At 40.7% G+C, this 23371-nt stretch overlaps 2 protein-coding genes across 2 annotated transcripts; one reads left to right on the top strand and one right to left on the bottom strand.

Moving 5' to 3' along the window:
• The first annotated feature begins 957 nt into the window (after positions 1 to 957).
• asb11 (ankyrin repeat and SOCS box containing 11) lies at positions 958 to 4765 on the top strand. Its single transcript, XM_006788310.2, has 7 exons — positions 958 to 1054; positions 1297 to 1376; positions 1478 to 1585; positions 2940 to 3090; positions 3172 to 3306; positions 4232 to 4420; positions 4641 to 4765. Exons 1-7 carry the CDS (start codon positions 958 to 960, stop codon positions 4763 to 4765), a joined length of 885 nt encoding a protein of 294 aa, XP_006788373.1.
• Positions 4766 to 9921: 5156 nt separating this feature from the next.
• Positions 9922 to 14633, bottom strand: LOC102795360 (gastrin-releasing peptide receptor-like). Its single transcript, XM_006788639.2, has 3 exons — positions 14215 to 14633; positions 12453 to 12804; positions 9922 to 10236 (listed from the first exon to the last, which is right to left on the bottom strand). The coding sequence occupies exons 1-3, from the start codon at positions 14631 to 14633 to the stop codon at positions 9922 to 9924; spliced, it is 1086 nt and encodes a 361-aa protein (XP_006788702.1).
• Between the last annotated feature and the right edge of the window lie 8738 nt (positions 14634 to 23371).

Genomic DNA, 23371 nt, shown 5'->3' with positions numbered 1-23371 from the left:
CATGGCTCCGTAGTGCAGCGGTGTACACACTCCTACCTGCTGCGGTGCCTTTGTGAATGAGGAAGCGTCTAAAAGTAGCTTTCGTGATTGCCACTCCTTTGAAACCTGCAAGCTTTTTTTTTTTTCTTTTCTTCAAATGATAAGTAAACTTTTAGAAAACCCAACGTGGGAACTAAAGCGTACTTTCTAATATATATGGTATGTGCTATGTTCTCATCCTGGAGAGGCATCAAACAAATATTTATTTTGTAGACGAATCTGATTGTAAGGAAGAGTGCCAAAAAAAATCACAGCCTTGTGAAAAAGGAGCTGATAAGGAGGTGTCGCTCTTCAGGGTCAGCGACGGGGATTTGCAAGACAGAAACAAACATCATATCAAGAAGTGTGTTCAATGTTAAGACAAAATGTTTCTGTTGGAGCTAGGAACTTTTTTTGTTAGTTTAAGGCAGGGGTCCCCAATCCCAGTTCACGAGGGCCGGTGTCCTGCAGGTTTTAGATCTCACCCTGGGTCAACACACCTGAATTACATGATTAGTTTATTACCAGGCCTCTGGAGAAAACATGTTGAGAAGGTAATTTATCCATTTAAATCAGCTGTGATGGATCAAGAAGACATCTAAAACAGGGACACCGGCCCTCGTGGACTGAGATTGGGGACCCCTGGTTTAGGGCATTTCATCTAGTTCATGTGGCAATAATATATTTAAGGGTCTTATGGGGCTTGTCCTGGTCTGTGTATCTTTAAGTGCTTTGTTGAAGACACCTCAAGATCATTCTAGCAGCTATTGTAATGTAATGCACATACCGTTAACTCTGGCCATGCACTGGGGTGAGAGTGGGTGGAAAGTGGTAATGTGGGGGAGGTGACCAAGGGCCCAGATAAGAGAGTGAGGAAGGCCGGATTCAGGTTTGTGTATCTGGCTGGGTGAAGGAATCTGCTGCTGTTTCATTTTCATCATGGCTGCTGTGCAAACAGACGTTTCCCTGTGGTCGCAACCTTGGGAGAGGCCTTTGTCCATCTACGGAGGGTTGGTGTGTAACTCGCTGATGGCTGGTGAGTTTAATGTTTGTATGTTTTTTTTTGCATCACAGTGTTTCAGGCCTAAAAGCTTTCCATGTGAAGTCTGATGCTGCTGTAGACAATAAAATCTGGGATGAAACCGGTTTAGCATTTTAGGGTTGGGGGTCATGTTGAGAAACCAGAAGTGTGTATGTATGTGGATGAGGTTACAGTGGTCGTGGTCTTTGTGCTTTCTGAATGTGGAAACATAACTAATTTGATTCTCTGTGTCTCAGACTTCTGGTCTGACAGAACTCCGCTCCATGAAGCGGCCTTTCAGGGCAGACTCCTCCACCTCAGGGCCCTTATCGCTCAGGTGACCTTAAATCTTGATTTGTACATCGAGTACTTACAGTCTACAACCTGAAGACTTCTTGAAAAGAAGTTGTATGAAAATCCTCTGATCTCTCCCTGCAGGGCTTCCATGTTGACACAGTCACCATGGACGGGGTCACGCCGCTCCACGAGGCTTGCCTCGGGGGTCGTTACGCTTGTGCCAAGTTTCTTCTGGATAATGGAGCAAATGTAAGAAGGAACAGATAAGTTTTTCTGTCATCAAAAAACCCCACAAGTTTTATTTTGCTTATCCTTTTTGAACTTGATGCCTGATGGAGATTATAGATCATTTGGCTATTGTCCAAAACAAATGTGAGGCCAGGCATACATTTGATTTATGTGACGTGAGATAATTAGGTCATCGCTCACTCTTGGTATTTCTTTCTTAGACAAACAAAGACTTGAAAAATGATTCTGTTTAACTTGTCTAGCATTAAGGTTTCATAAAAAAAAATGAAAGAAAAACCCACACAAGTATAAGAACGTCATATCGTAAACCCTCCTTTGTTGTGCTAGCATGGTCTCAAACACGTTTCAGAACCTCAAAACTTTGAAATTATGTACAGATGCGCCCTAAAGAGGTTACAGAAAAGGCTACATCTTTAAAAAATAGATTAAATTGAGAGAATTTGGGTTGGAAATGCAGGCATTTAAAGTCTTTTTTTTTTTCCAAATAAAGATTATTTTTGCACTCATAAGATGAATTACTTTATCTGATATTTTGTATTTAGTGATAAGAATTTATGTACCGTCTCATTGCATTGATTATATGTGAAAGCGGATCCCTTCACTTGATTTGAAAAGTATTTGATGGATTGAAACTCAAACCTAAACTTCACATACACTAATAAAACACTGGGGGTGGAGGGAATCTAACAATTCGTTTTATCATTGTAAAATTGATATAAAAGACTTTGGCTTGTGTCACAAGAGAGTAAACCCAGCAAATGGACTTTAGGCCTTCAAGTATTTAAAAACAACCTCTATATTTAAAATTATATTAGCTTGTCCAGCTAAATAATCAGAATATTAGTGAGGGCTTATGTGTAAGTACCCCAATAACCTCATGGATGGATGGATGTTCTAAAAATGGCTGTAATTTTTAAATAGTTAATGCAGTTCTTTTGGTAAACCAATTAATTTACAGCTGAAAAAATCTGCACCTCAGTCACATCTCAGTTGCTTGATTTGATTGGTTTGAGCATCGTACTCACTTTCCTGTAAAGTTCACTACAGGATGCCTGAAATTGTGCAGTTCAAAAAGAGCTGAGCTCATTTGCGAACTCACAGATTCTCCCGCTTTAACACAGATTTTTGTCTTCACACGTTTTAAGCCACATCTGGTGTTTTTGCTGAAGAGTTTAGATTTTCCTGGAGAAAGGTCAGAGCTGAAATCTGCATGCAAAGAGGCCTTCAGTTGTTGGTTGTCTCGTGTGTTTGCTCTGTTTGAGCATTTGTGTATGTTTGTGTCACATGCATGAATAAATAAATGAGGTACACTCAGTTCTTTTGGCTGCATTTCCTCACAAACATCATTCTCAAGGCAATGGCAGTGTCAACAGATGGCGCCACACCTCTCTTCAATTCCTGCAGCAGCGGGAGCGCTGCCTGCCTCAAGCTCATCCTGCAGCACAGTGCCTCCATCCACACCACCTACCAGCTGGCATCTCCAATCCATGAGGCTGCCAAGAAAGGTACACAAAGGTATCCATTTGCAAGAAATTTCTGGTTATGAATGTGGACTACATGTCAGCATTTATCATCTTCTCCTCCAGATCACAGAGAGTGCCTGGAGCTGCTGCTGTCCCGTGGAGCTCAGATTGATCTGGAGCTGCCTGACGTTGGGACGCCGCTCTACTCTGCCTGCATGGCACGGGCCGCAGCCTGCGTAGAGGTGCTGCTCTATTCAGGTAATATAAGTCAGGAATATTCACCAGTCACACCTTTTGCTTTTTGTTTGTTTCAGTCATGAAAATTAAGGCACTTCAAGGCCCAGTCTGTATAATAGTCTGAAGGTTTTTTATAAATGAAAAACTCCACTCTTTTAATTACACAAACCAGTCTATCAAACAGTTGTATACGCCAAATAAAAGAGCTGTTACTGTGTTTGCTGAAACATTTGTGAAAGAAAGAAAGAATCAGATTTAAAAAAGCAACTTCTTGATTCTTAAACTGAGTCAGAGTTGCAATGATTAGTTAATTATTTCATTTAGTGTTTTCTGAAACGAGAGGATTTCGTCCTTTGACATAACTTTGTTGTGAAGCTTTTCTTCTGTGCCGCCTTTCATCTTTGGGACTTAAATGCTCAAATTAGACTGCATGTCTTCGAGTTTGGCTCTGCTTATCAGACAAACCGAGGCACTTGAAGGTGTCAGTTGACATTTAACACGTCTGTCTTGGATTTTGCACGTTTGAAACGATAATCGCTGAGCAAAGGTGAACCAACAGAGGAGAGAACCGTTCGTTCCAGCCATATAATATTAAAATACAGCTGACATTTTTTGTTCCTGCTGGGCTCTGAGTTACTTTTAGTGGCACGCTCTGCAGTTTCTCTCTTTCACTCTCCATCGAAGCAGAAACTCGGTGTCACAGTTCACATCAGCACACGTTTAAAATCTTTTCTAATCAATCCAACCTGTCAGACGTGACAGCCAGTCTCAAAACTATTCAGAGCTGTGCTTTGGATTTATTTTTGAAAACTTTTTCATTAGTAGCTAATATATAACAACATGCTGCTTTAACAATAAATCACTTACAACACACGGATGGGTTTTAATCAGAATTGTGTGATTTGCGTGCTGTTAGGTGTTGAACTCTGTTTGCATGTTTGAGCAGGAGCAGATGTTCAGATCGGATGCGGGCCGGACAGTCCTCTGCATGCTGCAGTTTTGGGGGGAGGCGCTGACGTTGTGCATCTTCTCCTGGACTTTGGAGCTGATGGATGTCGCAGGAACGCAGAGGCGAAGACTCCTCTTGATCTGTCGAAGCCAAACAGCTCAGTGAGAGCTGCACTGCTGAGCAGAGGTGTGTTATTGTCCTGTCATTGTTTCATACTGTTATTATTGTTTTACATTGTTTCTTTTTAATGGCATTTTTATATTGTTAAGCACTTTGAGCATCGTCTGTCTGGAAATGTCCTATATAAATAACTTTGACTTTGACCTTGACTTTTGACCTTTTTGCACTTACATAGAGGACCCTCACTTCCTTTTATTAACAGCTGTGATCTGTCTCCTGTTCCCAGGTCCCTGCTCACTGTCTCAGCTCTGTCGCTTACGTATTCGTCGAAGTCTCGGAAAGAGTCGCCTGCACAGGGCCTCGAGCCTCTTTGTCCCTCACAGTATCAAGGACTTCCTCCTCTACCAATGACACATCTCTGCCGTCCTTTGCTGCTTTTTTTTTTTTTTTTTTTTTTTGCTTCGCCATTTAAGAAGAAAGGATAAAAGGCGTCCACATTCAGAGTTTTCATCCATAGCTTCATAATTCAGATGCTTTTAGTATTATAATAACAGCTTTCTGAGAACTGCTCAATGAAATCTTTTGGATACAAGGGAGGGACGCTTCAGGATAAGCTCTGTTCATCCTGCAGGGACTTTAATGAATTGGGTTTTTGTATTTTTGTACTTTCTTTTTAGCGCTCATGAATTTTACATGATTCCAAAATGTTTTTAAAGTTGAACATCGCCAATTTTACACATCAAAGTCTTTTATGTTTGGGAGTACTTGTGCATATATTAAAAAAATAAGTTGTATAAAAACTGTAGCTCCACAGGAAGCTTTGTGGATGTCATTTGAATAAGCGTCAGCTGGGGGTGAAAACTGCAGATCAGACCTTTTTGTAGCTTTGTAGCAACCACAGACTGCGTGCCTATGAGTGCAACACAGGAGAATTCACACCACTATTGTTAGAGTTGCATTCCAGGTAATGCAGGTGGCAAGTTTTGAAAATAAAAAAAACCCCAAATCTTATGTTAAAATTCTTTTTCTCATAAATGTTTCTAATGGTTTTGTAAACTTTAAATTTGGCCTGTTTTGTTCATATTTCTATGATTTTATTTGTGGAATCTTTCATAGTACCGTTAGTACATGGACTGAGGTGGCCATCACACATCATCTCTCTGACATCACACAGAGTAAGACTGAGCGTTTCTGAGCACCTCACAGGATGCTTTATAACTGCTTTAATTCTTCGTGTGATTCAAAAAGGCGCCTGAAACATTCCTCATACAGTTTGGTCATTGTTGATATGACAGCATCACACAGCCGCTGCTGATTCGTCGACTGCGCATCCATGACATAAGTCTTGCATTACACCACATCTAATAGATGCTCTGCTGGATTGTGAGCTGGTGACTGTAGAAACTGTTTGGTCACAGTGAACCTGTCGTCATGTTCAAAAAACTAGAACAGTAACTAACTGAACTAAATCAAATAATACAATATATTACAAGGTTACAAAATATAACAAAATAGCCCGAATAAACACAAAACACTGTAGTTATACATTTTCCAGTATATTACACCTAATTAAATAGTTGAAGTTGAGGTGCTTCATATCATGTTGGCTTTATTTTTTCTGTAGAGGATGTGCTGCGGTGTGTATTTGAGTGCTTTAGATGGAGGAATTGTACTGCAAGTTAGCCACAGGCAGAAATGATTTCCTGTGTCGGTCAGTGGTGCGTTTAGGGTAATCCAAGTCTTTCACTGAATGTGCTCCTGTGACTGGACCTCATAGAGTGGCTGGGAGATACTGTCTGGCATTGTCCTTATCTTGGACAACAATACTCAGAAATGCTGCATGATGTTGGTACCAACAGGCCCAAGAAAATATCTGCGCACCAATACATCCCCAGCAACCTTAATCAATGATACATCATCTGAATGTTGCAGCAGAATTCCCATCAGACCAGGAAACATTTTTTAAATCTTCTGTTGTCTAGTTTTGATGATCTTGTATCAATTCTAGCCTGATGTGTTCTCCTGCTGCTGTTGCTCGTCTGCTACATTTCACTGCGGATTCAAGGATGTTCTGCATTTCTTTGTCTTCTCTGAGTCACTGTTGCCTTCCTATCAGCTTGAAACAGTCTGATTATTCTCCCCTGACCTCTGACATCACCGAGACATTTTCCCCAAGAGAACTGCTGCTCCGTGGATATTTTATCCTTTTCATTCAATTCTCTGTAAACTCTCAGCTGGAAATTCAACATGGCATCTTGACCATTCCTACATGGATAAATGTACTGATTTGCTACAATGTGATTGGTTCATTAGATATTTCTGTTAAAGAGCAGTTGAAAAATAAAGTGGGCGGTGAGTGTATTTATGTCACAAGACGCACCTCAGACACCATCCTGAAGAGAACAAAGCTTCTGGAGACAAACTGTTTTATGCTTGATTACGACTGAGCTGCGTGCAAATGATACATTTGTGTACTTGCACATGCTGTGGCTCAGAATAAGAGTTTAATAATGAGGGGCAGAAAAATAAAAACAAAATATACTGAAGGAAAACAGCAGCTGCAGTAAAGGATCCAAATAACTGAGGGTTAGAGTGTGTTTTGTGGCTGATGTTGCTCAGAGGGAATTAATTTTCTGACTTCAAATGTCACTCTGAAAGGTCACCTCTGCAAAGACCTGAAAGAACTTGTTGGAACAGATTTAACTTGACGTGTCTTTACCGAGACGGCAAAGGAAAACCTCAGCCTTCAGGAAAGGCTTTGTAAGGGCTGTATATAGCATGTACCGCTGATTTGTAAAGGTGTGCGTTATAATGAGTCTCCTGCTGCTCAGTTTGAAATTCAGCACTTACCATCAGACTCCTGATATAAAATTAGGCCTTAATTCGTTGCTGATTCATTCAGAGATTACAAAAAACCTCAATCAAGCAATTAAATAAAATTATTACCAACAAGATGATTTTATGTCTCAGTTCTGAGCTCCGTTCGGTTGAGTCGCTCGTTAGGAAAAGGTCACACAAGCAGCTCAGTGAAAGACTTTGTACTGCGATACGAACGAACTCATCCCCAGGTTTTATATTTATTTAGGTTTAACGAAATGCAAAAAAAAGGTTGCTTAAAAAGGAAAACTGGAGATATTAATACAGCAAAAATGTTGAGAAACAAGGCATCCGATATTTCTAAGTTGATGCTGGACTAATAAGGCCATTTTATGTTTGTTTATTCTTCACAATTTTATCACTGTACATTAATTTTTGTTGGGATTGACATTCTTACTCCGACAAAGGACGACACAGAGCAGTTGAGGTTATATTTCGTAACTAAAAATTAGTCACAAAATAAAAATTTAATTGAATATTCGTCCAAATAAAAGAAAGGAAACAACAACTTTTGGTTGCTTTTAATGGCTGCAGCAATACATCAAAAGAAAAAGAAGGCTGTTGGGTTCATCTTCAAACACGTTACTCTGAAGCAACAAATATCTGCTGAATGTAACTGATACACTGCACAGCTGTACACAAGCAATCAACACTTCACTACCTCACATTACTGCACACACAATGTGTGATATCTCACAGTTTTAATAATGGGATAAAAAAACAGCCAATAAATGTGGCTTAATGTTTCTCTGCAGTACACTGAAGCGCACAAGTTACTGTGTTCAGCTTGGAAATTTTACAGCTCATGAACTCTCAAATGTCACAGGCGATCGCTCCTCCGCTGACATTTTTCCTTAAAAATGGCATACTGTAGATATAAACAAACAACAAAATAAATATTGAGCCATTTCATGCATGGTTCACAACGCAAGTGGGAATGGGACACGTCATTTAATGCAACAGAAAACTATACAATATACAACAACACCCAGTTTTATTTCGCATGGTTTGTGGTTTTACATCTGCAAAGATTTGAGATAAACGTCTGCATCATGTTTTTAAAGAAGACTTCATATAACTTTTATATGAAGTGTTTTGTGCACTTTATATTTAATATATGTATTTTTGTTGTGCCTGAAATGAACAAATAAATGAAATGAATGAAAAAAAATAAAAATAAATGAACTTTTTTATATTATAGGTTGACAGATGTTCATATTCAAATGCACTCATTAACCACCTTATTAAGGGTTCACAAATATCTAATCAGCCAATCACATGGAAGTGACTCAATGCATTTAGGGATGTAGATATGATCAAGGCGACCTCCTTAAGTTCAAACCGAGCATCACAATGTGGAAGAGATGTGATTTAAGTGACTTTGAACGTGATATTGTTTGTTTCAAAGATGCTGATCTCCTTGGATTTATTCCCATTAAACTGTCTTAAGGGTTTACAGAGAATGGTCTGAAAAATAAAAAATATCCAATGAGCTGCAGTTCTCTGGGTGAAAATGTCTTATTGATTTCAGGGGTCAAAGGAGAATAGTCAGGCTCATTTGAGTTAATAGGAAGGCATTATTAATTCAAATAACTCGTTACAGCCCAGGTCTGCAGAAGAGCATCTCTGGATGGGCTACAGCAGCAGAAGACCACACTAGGTGCCACTCCTGTCAGCTAAGGACAGGAAACTGAGGCTGGTTCAATGGGTTCTAATTTCTGCTGGACCCTTTGACTAGTAGCATCAGGAATTGGCATAAACATGAACATAAGAATGCATCCTGTGTTGTATCAATTGTTCAGGCTGCTGGTGGTTTAATGGCATGGGCGATTTTTCCCTTAAAACCACCAGAGCACCATTTAAACACCCAAGCCTACCTGAGTATTGTTGCTTAACATGTCCATCCTATTATGACACTGTGTTTCTATCACTGATGGCTGCTTCCAGCAGGATAGCACACCATGTCACAAAGCTCAGATCATCTCAGGTGTTTTCTTGAATGACAATGAGATCACGGTACTCACATGGCCTCCACAGTCACCAGATCTTAATCCAGCAGCTTTGGGATGTGTTAGAACATCATAGATGTGCAGCTGATCTGCAGCAACTCTGTGATGTTGTTGTATCATTGTGAAGAGAAATCTCTGAAAATTCTTACTAGTATCTTTTTCCATCAAACTCGGTTTAACTCAGTACTAGTATGGTGTACATAACAAAGTTGCTCGTGAGTGTATGGTTTTTTTTGCCTTTCTATTTTTGTGCAGCGCTGAGATCAACTCATCATACATTTCCTCATACAGTAACACATGGCAGGCACAGCCTGCAACATTAAGCAGTGGTTTTAGTTTATCCATAACATCTGCTTGTATTTTAACAGATATGATTTATACAGTTACATTTTGGTAACCCTGACCACATGTAAGGCCAAAACAAAAGTTTTCAAAGTTTTAAATGTGTTGTTTTCTGATTGTCTAGAATTGGGAGAACAATGTATGAAGAACCAAAATTACATATTCTGACTGTTTAGACTTTGGTTTGGGGTCATCACAACAACTTAGACCTCAGAGGATCTTTAATTCATTTAATTAAGGTACTATTATGATATAATAATTTTCTATCATGTTACTGAACTGAAAAGTGGCTCAAATCATGCCAAAGCATGGGCGTGAAGTTCATGAACACAGATTGGTTCAGACGGTCGTTACATTTGTGCTTCTGCTGCTCTGGCTGCGCAGCTCTGTGGGAGCGGAGCAGGACAGCAGCTGCTTTTTGAAGTGTTTCCTGAAGCGTTTGCTCATCAGGTACAGAGCAAATGGGTTCACACAGGAGTTGGTGAAGGCCAAGATGCGAGCACACACGCTGGCGATGAAGTGGCCCAGCGACGTGTCCACCTGGTCATAGTGGTAGGAGCGGTACAGGTAGATCACATGACTCGGGAGCCAGCAGAGCGCAAACAAGCCGACAAACACAAGCACAGTTTTAGCCAGACGCTTCCTGGACCTGATCTGACAGGAGAGGGGAGAGAGGAGACAGTAAGTTCTGCATCAAATGGATGGATGGGTGGAGCTTTAAGTCTGAAAAGTAGAGCCAAATGATTCTTTGCAAAGGCGAGCAGGGGACGACGCCTCTGGTTTAAAAGAGAAGTTTGCCTGTATAGAAGTCTGTGAGGACATTACCTAACTTTGCCCTGAAATTATGACCTCAGTGAACACTTTCCTGATAAAGTTTTGGCCTCAGTCGCTTGTTTACGGTGTTTTTGAGTCTTTCATTATATGTACTTTATATAAATTAGGATCTAATTTAGAGTAAAAGAAGCAATAAAGCAAGGTGTGCTGTAGAGAATCATTTGGCAATAACAGTTCAACTTGTGGAGAAATTATTGTTCAGCGAAGCTATCACATTCGCAGTCCGTGCGTGGCCTGTCTACATGCAGAAACTGTATGTTGTCAGATGGGCACAGTGTCAGAAATATGTGGTGCAGCTGGTCTGTAGATACTCCAGCTTGTGCTGCTGCTGGTCCATCAGTCAGCTGAGGAGAAGAGTGAAAGACAAAGTGTTCACTCCTGCCACTGTCTCTGTTTTTCATGCTGTATTTTGTTTGACTGCATCACAGCAAGGCGGTCCTGGGTTTGAATCCACCATCTGGTCGGGACCTGTGTGGAGTGGGGAGAACCCACGCAGACATGAGACACAGTTTATCCCTGTGTCTGCGTGGGTTGTCGCAGGTACTCCTGCTTCCTCCCACAGTTCAAAGACATTCAGTTAGTGAGGTTGGTTTAATTGGTGATTCTAAATTGCTCATAAGAGTGAATGTGAGAGTGAATGGTTGTCTGTCTCTCAGGCCGGTGACCTGTCCAGGGTGTACCCCGCCCCTCGCCCTATAGTATCAGGGATAGACTGCAGCACCCTGGTAGAGTAAGACCTGGATCAACACAAGCCTGAATGGAAAAAAATATTTTGTTCACATTTCTGGTGAACTCTGCTGTTGCTCCCATCCCTGTCACCCCGATATGTTGACTAATCACAGCATCATCCATGCTGAGCAACATTTGGGATTTTTGAGTACATTTGCGTTGGTTGAAAACCCTCTCAATAGGCTCTATGTTCGCAAATACATATGAATATTGAACACAGTCACTGTAGCATAAATGAAGGATCATGAATGTGAAGTTGTCACACTTGGGTTCACAAAACTAGGACTTTTAAATTGAAGCTTCAAAACAGGACTTTACTAAGCAATTAACCCAGTGTGTAACACCATTACAAAGGCCTCATTAGACATAAAAGTCTACAGTCTAAGGCTGTGTTTGTGTTTTTGTGAACTAAAGGGAAGTTTTCACTTTGGCAGATAAAAAAAATGAATTACTTTTTCTTTTTTTTATTTGCACTAAACCTTAATTTTCAACTATAATTTGCAGTTGATCAGGGGTTCAGGGACTCCTTTACTGGAAGACGTTACCAGGCAACCAGATGAGTAAAAGAAGAAAAAATACCAGAAAACCTTCAACACCCCCCCCCCCCCCCCCCCAAAAAAAAAACCCCAACAATGTGTTTTCAGACAGTTGCCAGCAATTACTTTCATTATCAGCACATCCTAATATTTTTTTTTTAATAACTGTTTGATTTTAGTGCATTGAGTGAAAAATGTCCCTCATTCACTGAGACCCAGTTTAACATCTTCAAAGTACTCAGCAAACTCAGAGATGTGGTTCAGTATCTGACAAATTTGAGAATTTGGAGTATTATTATAGATGAGTAAGAAGACCTGATAGTTAGTGTGAATCATGTCCACAGTTTCTTTCTCTTTGTCTCTGTTGACTTTGAAATAAAGACAAATTTGTCCACCTCTAATCGCCTTTCAGCAACTAACTGACCTCTGACTGATCCTTGGGCTCCCAGTGCAGGTTAGTTTCTGGGTTTTTGGAGTAGCAATGAAACTTTAATGGACAGTGGGGATCAGTAGGGTCCCAGCAACAAATGCTCCAGCTCCTGAAGATGTTAATCTGGATAAAATGTGCCAATTAAAGTGAATTAAGACTTTGGATACAGCTGTTACCCCTGCACCCAGTGGTAAGCTAATTAATTGTGTGAAGCCCTGTGAGTCCCGTGTATAATCTTCTCAGATCAGAACAGAATAATCCTCAAAAAGAAAATAAAAAAGAGCAAAAAGATGAATCTATTCTGCATTTCAGAGCAGAATAAGAAGAGCTCGGGGTCTGACCTGCTTCTGAAAGTGCAGGTGTCCCTCGGCGGGGATGTCCGCGGAGCTTCTGACCAGACTGCGAGCGATGAAGCAGTAGTAGACAGATATGATGAAGAGGGGCATGATGTAGAAGATGAGGAATGAGGCGGTGGAGTGGATCTTCGGGTGGAGCTCCCCCGCGTGAGGGTAAGGGGCGCAGGTCACAAACGTCTCATTGGTGTGGCTGGTGGTGAAGGTGTGCAGGTCGGAGAAGACGGCTTCGGGCACAGCCAGAGTCACCGAGAGCAGCCAGATCATCCCTGCGCGTAAACCGATGCTCAGAGCAGCACTGGACTTGTTGATGTCCAGCGGTTTGACGATAGCCTTGTACCTAGAGGAAGAAACAGCATTTGTGAATCAAGATGAGCTCAGTGCAGTTTCTTTATTACGCATGCAATCAAAAACAACCGCAAAAAAAGGAAACGATTATCTCGTGGCTGATTTTTAACAGCAGGCACGGTTGATTTTTTCCTAATCAAACCAAATTATTTCCCTGTGGCAGAGAAAATTAAAACAGGCTTTGAATGAAAGGAAGCAGAAGATGAGAAAAGCTCCTGTGGCGGGAGTCAGAATGCTAATTACAGCTGGTGTTAAATACTCCAACTGTGGCTCAGTAAATAGCAGCAAAGTAGTGAACAAACAGAAAAACACTTTGATGGCTACGCTGCAATCAGCTTGGTTAACTGTCACGATCGTCCTGTGTCTTTATTTGCAGGATAATTAAACACATTGGATACTCAAAGCGTCCTCGACATATTTTCAGACATTTGCTTCACTTCAATCTTCACCCGGATCCTGTTTTTGATCTTAGATCAACACAATGACTAATAATCCTTGGACGTGGACTCATCTATGCATGTGTGAAGTCAATATCTCAAAACAACAACAACAACAACAACAACAACAAACCCTTTTGGCAACTACAGGAGAATGAAAGAATATTTTTAATGACTGGTTTAACCAACAAGAAAATGTTTTCTTAGTACTGAATTCATAATTTTCTGGGGCAACAAAGTCATTGTTTAATTCTCAAAGATCTGAGGAGAGTCTGACAGACAGATATTTTTCAATTTTTCTGCTCAGATCATTCTTTTTTCTTTTTCGCCTCTGACTCTGTGCAGGGGTTCGGACCACAAAGTGTGAAGCTTTATCTATATTTAATGAATCTATACAAATAATAACGCACTTAGTATTCCAACAAGAGCCTGATGTTTATCGGGTTCCTCTAAAATCTCATTTAAACCAACAGAACCGATTCTTCATTTAACCCAGAGGATTCAGAGACACTGCAGTGGTGCATGCTTGTTGTTGCATGTGGGAAAATATGAACATTGGGCATGAGATTAATAGAGAGCTCAGGTTGCTTTCTAAATATAGATTTGTTTTTTTCAAATCTGTTAAACCATATGCTGTTTGCATTTATTAAACAAATTGTTATTTATAAAATTCCTGCAGCATTTTAAAACATAAATCGAGAGAAAAAAAACATCTGCCTAGCACTGATTCTAAGAGCTATTTACAAAGAGGAGTTAACTGAACTACACAAACAGTCAAATAATAAAAATATTTTTTTGGAGGCAATTTGACTGTTTTAAAATTAGACTTTCTACATCTTGTGTCTACAATGCTGGAGCCATGCGTAAAAGCGCATTTCCCTCCATCATTTGTAAGCATCATATCCTGCCGTTAACACAACAGCACAAAGAGTTATAGTAGCTCAGATTGGCTGTGTGACAGGTACCGGTCAGCGGAGAGAGCAGTGAGAGTGAACACGGAGACTCCCACAGAGGTGAGCTGGATGAAAGGGATCAGTTTGCATCCGACGCGGCCGAAGAGCCACTCGTCCACCAAGTACCGGCTGGCGTCCACCGGCGCGCAGGTCACCAGCAGCAGCAGGTCCCCCAGAGCCAGACTGGACAGGAATAAGTTGGGCACCGTCCGCATGGACCTCACCAACAGACACGTCTTCATTAAAGTGACATTTCCAATCAGCCCCACGATGATGATGATCCCGTAGATAGCAGCGATGCCGATACCAGGGAGCCAGATGCTGAAGTGGTGCTGCTGCTCTCCTGCGGACTCCCAAAATACCCTGGAAACATTAAGTAGCAGCAGTGTGCTGTCCTCTGGGGTTAACAAGAACGACTCCTCCAGCGACATATCGGTGGTCTACAGGCTACTATTTCAGTCCCAATAATCATGCCTTTGTTGGCTGCTTTTATAAACGATACCTCCCTGCTCACGCGTGCGTCACAGTCTTAAAGAATGGGGGGTATAGCGTGATCTACAGGAACACTTACCATTATGCGTTAAAGGCACTTAAAGTCAACATATTCCTCACTCAGAGGCTGGGAGGGCTATTTACATGTTGATATGCTCATACTTTCTAAGTAGGAATCCAAGAATATGATTGATATGAAGGAATCAGCCTTTCAGTGAAGGCTGACACCAAAGGAGTGCGTAAAATTGAGGTTACGCTGTGCATTTGGTAACAGAATGATATCAAGATGCCTTAAAGATTAGTATGACTCACGATAATCGCACTTAACATCAACATAAAGAGATTTCACATATGCCATCAAGTGGATTTTTTCTAATCATACTGGTTAACAATTGACTTCTATTGGATGTGCTGTGGAATTCAATATGAAGCTATTAAAAACGTTAGGTTGAACAACACTTGCAAAAGGAAAATGAATTATGTAGCTCAGCTACACAATATTTCGCCATTTTGTGCTCAGCATAAATAATCTTTATTGAACATAACATGCTCTATATATTGCTTATGTTCATGTGTGATGTTTCTCACAAGGCGGCGATGTATGCTAATAACTCATACACCTACGTCTCAACAGCTTCTTGTCACTTGGTCACTGTTTACATTATTTATCAAAAGACTTCTTCTTGATACAATCAGTACAACATTCCTCTCTTTTTCTTCGGATGGTGTTTTCTTGTCAAGCTGCAAACAAAACATGATTAAATATTTAAACAGTTTTTTTCTTCTGGAGATACATCAAAGTTGGACAAAGTCCAGCTTCTGGATTGTCATATTGGCTTCATTTCGGCTTCTTAAATAGGGAGATAACACATATACTTATGACAAAATGTCACCATATATCATCCAATATGTTCCACTTTTAAGACCTATGTGGTGCCTCTATCTCTGGCTCTGAACCAGGCCTTTTCATGCTGCTGAAATCATCAGTTCCATATTCAGGTGTTACTGATGACTCAGCCGCTTTATGGTCTCCTCAGTGTAGGAGGAGAGCTGTTAATTTGACCACCAAGTGAAGCTCACATCTTTCAAAGTTTTCTGTTCCCCCTTGTCTTGCAGGTACCTTTTCATCATCACTATTGTGATGGAGATTTTTATGATTCTGTTTTTTCTCTGTGTCAAACTGGCCTCACTGAGTGAAACTGTCAATAATCTTTCCGATATATCATGCTGATGTACGAGGTAGCGTCTGCACACAATATTCTGAGTGTGAGTGTGCTATCTGACCATGACTGATTGAAAAGTTTTCTTTATATTATGAGTTTACAGAGGTGTGCACAGAGTGCTGTCGGGCTGTGTGTACTGTTGTTTGAGCCTTTTACAAATGTAAAGAAAACTCATAAAGCTGACTGTGCAAAAGTCTTAAAATCGCCTCTGTCAGGCCCCAGGGCAGCTGTGGTTATAATGTAGCTTGCCATCACCAGTGTGTGAATGTGTATGTGAATGGGTGGGTGACTGAATGTAGTGTAAAGCGCTTTGGGGTCCATAGGGACTAAGTAAAGCGCTATACAAATACAGGCCATTTACCATTTACCATTTAAAATAGATGTTCTAGCACCAACTGCCACAGAAATCACTCTTTTCATTGGTTGTGTCTCGCTTAGAAATGCCTTTCTGCGTGCAAATCCTCCACCAGTCTTCTTCAGCAGGGCTCTCTCTGCTGAAGCTCTGCAGTCTTCATGCATGTGCCACTGCTGTACATGCTCTGTGACACAATCTTTTATGCAGTGTGAGCAGGTGTTGAGAATCTTTGACTAAGGTGTAGGTAGGAAAAGTACTTCAAAATAAAAGCATGCAAAATATATACAAACAACATAAAAACATACTATAAAGCTAAACCAATAAAAGACACAATAAAGCAGTAAAACTACTTATACTCTGTAACAAAGGCAACCTGTCTGTGTGCACCGAGATTTATTTCAAATTTCCACAACAAATATGATGACAGAACTGGGATCCCATCTGGGGTCTGAGATGGGCAGTGACTGGTTATTCTGGAAAAGCTTTGTGAGCCTCTGCCTTGGAAAGTTAAGAGATGAAAAGATCTTACCTTTTTTTCTTTTTTTTTAACCCCAGACCAGCTCCACAAGGATCTCCATGAATGGATTGTGTTGTTCTCAGAGGTGAGATATCTGAAAATAATTGCTGTAATTTTTTTTAATATATATTTTCTGAGGTCGCCCTAAGGTTTACTGCTGTTGTGACTGTTTCTCTTGGTTGAGAGTCTAGATTTGTGTTGAAAACACTGTAGTAGAGATGAAGACCAGACTAGGAATTTGTGAGCAGGGGAAATAAGTATGGTAAAGAAAAGCCAGTGGATTACATGGGTCCAAATGTGGTTTCATGTGCAGGAATAATATGGAGATGGAGCAGTGCTATACATGTTTGGTTAAAGCATTTTAGGTTTCCACAAGGAGGAACATTCAGCAGGACATAGTTAATAGGCTCTTAAATGACCTGGCCACAGCAGACCACATACCTTTGGCTACAACATTTAGTGTTGTGAGTCTGTCTATACTGACAAGTTACAAAAAAAGGGGAAAAAAAGGAAATGAAAGTACAGTTTACAGACCGATAAAGGCACCATTAATGTACCATTTGATGTGGAAAACATTAAATGGGAGAATCAAAGTCACAATACTGATTTAGGCTTTAATGATGGTGCTGAACCATTCTTTCAAAAAATGACTAAAACCATATAATCCTATCCCTGGATCTGAACTCTATATAGAGTCTGAAGAAGCTTTTAAAAAGTGGCTTTTATCAGGTAAAGCTTGATACGGACCAGAGTATGAACACATGAAATGTGCAAATGCAAGATTTAAATGTGCAGTGCGCTTTATTAAAAGAAAGAGTTTTGTGCATGGAGTTGCCACGAGGGCAAACTCCATGCACAAAAAGCTGCTGCAGAATAATTTGTATGAATTTTGGAAAGAGGCTGTTAACAATAGTAAGACGCCTCCGGCAGCCAGTCCTGATGGGATTTCTGGGGCTGAAAATGTTGTTGAAATGTGGAAAAAAGCTTTGTAGGGAATTTCCTAACTGTGTTAAAAGCGATAAATTTAATGTTGGCAAGGTTTCTAACAATGAGCGTGTTGTTAGGCGGGATGAAGTGTGCTGTGCTGTTGAGAACTTGGCAGGGAACAAAGCATGGAGCCATGATCTGTGCAGAAGAATCTCAGCATCACTCACATTGTATTGTTAATGCGTGGCATCCTACCAGACTACATGTTAACTGTTCTGTTGGTACCAAATAGAACATTTTCACAGACAAAACTGGTTAAGTTAAATCCAGCCCAGAAAACTACAGGCCGGTTGCTCTGACTAGCATGCTGTCAAGGCTTCAAGAATATAAAACCACTAATATTCAGCTTGGTTTCAGAAATAAACACAGCACGGATGTGTGCATACAGGCTCTGAAAGAAGTTCTTCTAATACACAGCAGATAAGACAGCACTATTGATTCAATTAAAAGCATTTTGTTGTATTATTCATGGTAAATTAGTACCAGTTACAAGAATGCTACTCACATCAAACTAAGCAAATCTGATGGGGTTAGAAAACTCTGGGGTTCAGCGAGGTGGGATATTGTCTGTCAGCTGTTCAGTTCAGCTTATTTAGAGATGATCTTTCTAAAACACCAAACAAGCAGGATACTGGATCGTGATGGAGGAGAGCCTTAATAATCATTTGATATTTGCTGATCTCCTTAAGGGCTTGCAGCAGCTGCAGTTTGATTTTGAATTCAACCCTTAAAAATAATATATTAATGATCACTTCAGCTAAGGTGGACTCGAGGCAAATATTCAGTGAGGTGACTAAAGTTAGATATTTGGGTCACATCATCAGGGATGATCTCCGTGATGATGATGATGATGATGATGATGATGATGATGATGATGATGATGATGATGATGATGATGATAATGATGATGCAGCACCCTTGTGGTAAACTGTATGCAGCAGCAAATGTGCTAGTCTGTAAATTCCATATGATGGATGATGTTTTTAGAGCACATACCCATACAGTGTAAATAAATTATATGAAAGTTGATGGGTGGCATATAATGATGCATTCAGGATCTTGGCTGTTGTGCTCAGAGGTCACATTTGACAAGTGTAACAAGTGCTAAATGTGATACGAATGTTCCCTTTCAGGATGAAACCTATAAATTCTGGTCAAGGCTCTCCTCGGGCTAGTCAGAATGGTCACACTGAGGCTCTGAGGAAAGTCTTGACCTCCACTGCCTCCACCACCACCATACAACAAAAGATGGACAGCTCACAGCGCCAGCAGACACTTCCAGTGATTCTTTACCAACCACAGCCCACCATCAAGAAGCCGACTCATTGGAATGGACGAGCACCACAGCAGTGTTGAGTCCACCACACCAGACAACAACAAGTAGACCCTCCAGCTGCCCTACAAAAGTCCACAGTAGTCTTTGGCCCTGGTCAGAAGCTCAGATGAAAGAAGTCATGGCTCACGACTCATTTCCCAAATGAGACATCAGCACACAGTCTGGTTTGGGATGATAATGACAGGGAGGTCATGTGAGGTCAGACAACATTCACCTTGAAAATAACCTCAGAGCAGAAGAAAGTGGACAAAGAGATCCACATGGAGGCCCTCGCTTTTGTTAAGGTCCCAATCCTTTTGGGCTTTTTGGACTTTTTCCTAGTGTCCCACCTTTTTGTATAAAGCCTCCATCAGTGATGTTATTTCCTCTTTTTATTTTGGTGACCTGTGTCTAGTGTGTTTGGCATTTAGTTACTCTTACCTCATTACTTCATGCATTTATTGTCATCGTCATTGTCTCCACTCGCCCTTTGTCAAATCATCCCACTAGGTGCGCTGTCGCTAGTGTTTTTCCTGTTTCACCTGTTTCTGGACTGCCTGTTACTTGTTCTTTTCTTGGAATAAATCCTAAACTTTATGTTCAACCTTCATCTACCTCATCCGTCATTAGAGCCCTGGCGTGCAGCTATTTACACATGTAATAACAGCTGCTCCCCACCTTGAAGACAAATTGACAGTTTCTAAGTCCCGTGTGTTCAAAAACCTGCGGAGGACATGTAAGTTCACCCCGTCAGGGCATCAGGACAAGTGGTGAGAGAAAGTTTTACAGTGATGATAAACTTAGAAGATGTACTTTTACCGTCTCCTTGTTGCCAATTAATCTGTTAGGCTTTGATTTAATGTGCCATTTAGGTATCAGAAATAATTTAATAACACACACACACACAAACACACACACAACACACACACACACACCAGTCATTATAGTTAACTAAAACCAGATAGATGTTAAAAAAAGTTATTAAAGTAAAAATAAAAATGTACGCTACAATTTAGAGAAAAAACTCAGTGAAATGATTTTATGAATTTAGAAAACTAACTAATATAAAATTAAAAAAACAATACAGACCTACACCTACGAGAACATGGCTCCACTGCTTTCAAATGCTCTGTGTTTTTATTATATTACCTGTACTGAGTTTCCTAAATCCTGCCTGCAGTGCATGTCCTCCATAAATTCAGATGCCTCGATATCACAAGCTCCTTGTAGTCAAAACATAAATGTGCAGCTCACATTTCAGCCTGTTTAATGCACCAAGTCTACTCCCTATGGGTCGCTGTCAAAGCGTGACAGTGACAGATGGGAGGATTTTGGCTCGTTTACACGTGTTTGGTCAAGTACAATGCAGTTGTGTCAAGCACTGCAGTGTTTAAATCCATGCATGTTGCTACCCGTTGCTGTTGAAGTGGAAGAACATAAATGTGTTGCTATACTAAATGGGCCGTGCTCACCTCACCTCCCAGATGATTAGAGATGTGTGTAGGCCCCCAAGCAACCACTGTGAGATCAACATGTTGAAATACTGCAAAACTAATCTTACTGTGTTTTCCCAAAGCACACATGATGTGACCCCCACACTGGGTGAACATCAGATTTACGGGGAGAGCAGACGGGGAGAAGTAAAGTGCTCTCTTCCACCAAACACCAGGTCAGGGAGGAAAGTCTAAACTCTCATTGGCAAGGGAGGCGTGCCAACTGAGCTCTGCCTGCACTCCGAGCTCCAGCCATTGGCCCACTTTAGGGCTACAGAGCAGTAAGGTGTGATGGACTGACTTATCTGTGCTCTGACATGTCTTATTATTTCTCTCCATACATCAGTGTGACAAATGCACACCAAACCAGAGATGAAGGACATGCAAACTCAGGATCTTAAGGGAGATTTAGTCACCTCTATGAACTGAATATGGTGCCTCATTATGCCCAATGTTAACCGTGTTTGTCATTCAAAGTTTTTTGTTCTTTGTTCCGTTGATCGCTCGCCTCCCGCCCACTAAGTTCAACAAACACCTGACTGAGCCTGACTGGATCCCAACTTCTCATCTGGGCTGAGATAAGGAATCTGATGTTTCAGAGCCTGCCTTTGTTTCTCCTTAGAGATCGCTACGCCTCAAGGAATGTCTGTGCCATACATAAAAACCACCAACGTCCTTCCTGTGACTCTCACACACACACACAGTGATGACCTACATTGAACCTGCCTGGATTTTTAGGTCTGTTGCTTGTGCTGTATTTGTGTAGCAGTGTGATTAATGAATGATGGAAATAGAGGAGTGTGTTGGATTTTTTTTGAAAAAGTCCAGGTGACCTTCATGAACAAAAATTTCCATATTATAAGCTGTCAGATTACAACATGCTGATGTGCAAGTTATGATTTGCACTCCATGTTATGACTGTATCCTGTGACCATGCCAGATAGATAACTTGTCTTCATAAAAATTCCAAGTTTACAGCCTCTCTTTGTCCTAGAAGCATCCAGACTGCTGTCATGCTGTCTGTGTCGTTGTTTGACCCCTCTGCAAAAGTGCACCGCGATTTATTTCTGATTTGCGCAGCACTAGCTGGAGACATAGAGGGAGGCATCACTTTCTGGGGCATCAGATGGGGCCATGTTGATCCCCAAATCATTTTCTAATATAAATGCAAATTGAGTTGTCTTGTATCAATGCAGCAGATAAGACAGATGAAAATATGCTTCTCTGAGCACGACTCGAGCCACTTTAATTTTCCAGAACTTTACTAAAAATTGCCTCAAATGTTTTTTTCAAAGAACAAAATGGCTGCAGTGTTTGGTAATTTTCTGAATTACCCCCCTTTCCGCCCAACCACAACTTCCGCCCCCAGTGTGTGCATACGTTTCTGCTATTTGGAAAATGGCCATCAAAGTGCACTTGCAGTTGAACCGGGCTTTTATCGGAACTCCCAGAGAGAAACTCGCTCCAAAAAGCTGCCATTAATTCCACCGCCGTAATAACTAGCTCGACCAAAAACAACGTTTTCTGTGCTCTGAGTGCAGCTGCATCCACTTTTGTTTTCTCTTGATGTTAAAGCAATCTCTCCTCCCGTGCGCCGTTTTAGGATAAATGCCCATAAAAAGCTTTGCCTTTGCTTAATTTGGATTTATTTCACTTCTACTTTGTCTTTTTTGGGGGGTAGAAAAGTGAAATTTAGTGGTGAAAATTTTTAATTAGTTCTATATTCATAAGATGGCCTTTACTTCCAAATTCATATCTCCTTGGCCTTCATCCTCTTTTTTTATCTCTTTGCATGCAAATGGTGGCAAAAAAAAGTCTGGTTTCAAATTAGAACGCTCAAAGCTTCTCACCATCACAATCTCGACTCTGATAAATACTCGAATCATCTTGGAAATGGCACACAGAGGGACAAAGCTGTAATGAACAGAGTGTGTGCCTAACACCTGTGATATCTCTGAACATTTCACATATTTCTTGTAGGTTGAATAGAGCAGATTAAAAACAGCAACAGTGCAGCTTTCTTTTAAGTCTGCATTTGCTGGGATTGCAGAAGAGTAAAAAGTGCGATAATACAGTAAATCGTGTTTTGGTAGTTTACTGCTGCAGGGCTGTTTTCCACCTCTGAACACTCACGCTGTCACTGAGAGTTAAATTGAACCTGTTGTGCTCATTTCCAACTCTGTATTTTGATTCTTAGACTATACAGTAGCTCTGCATGACACCTGGATCAAAATAATCTTTCTGCCACTTGGACTTGACGCAGCCCCCTCGGTTAATCTTCTGAGTGAAACAAGAGGTTTTAGCTCCTCAACCTTTAAGCCAGCCTCGATCTGATTGGCCAAACAGAAGGCGATGATGTCTACTCTCACAGATAACTGCCTGATACTGAGTGTTTGGTTTAGTATGAAGTCTTTGGATCTGTGCAGCCACACAGGTATGAAGTCTGTAACTGCATGCACCCTCGCTTTTATACAGTTTATCTGAATTTCACTTCATACAGTGCACACAGAAACAAAAATAATGACACGTAAATCTTGAGTTTAAATATCATACTCATATTTACTGTTGGAACACATGAACCCTGTTTGTAGTATGTAAATTCAGTTCATTTTTGTGTATTACATTCAAATTTCTTAAATTATCTTATTTGTTATCAATTATTTCTATTCTTTCACCAGCGTTAGGGGTACCAGTTGGCTGTTGAGGTGAACTGGCATCCATAACTCTGAACTGGATAAGCAGAAGAAGATGGATGGATGGATGGATGGATGGATGGACGGGCTACAC

Source organism: Neolamprologus brichardi, chromosome 16 (genome assembly GCF_056152115.1).
Source record: "Neolamprologus brichardi isolate AB-2024 chromosome 16, ASM5615211v1, whole genome shotgun sequence".
Taxonomy (NCBI): Eukaryota; Metazoa; Chordata; class Actinopteri; order Cichliformes; family Cichlidae; genus Neolamprologus; species Neolamprologus brichardi.
Note: the sequence above shows the minus strand (reverse complement) of the source record. Positions and strands in the feature narration are given on the sequence as shown.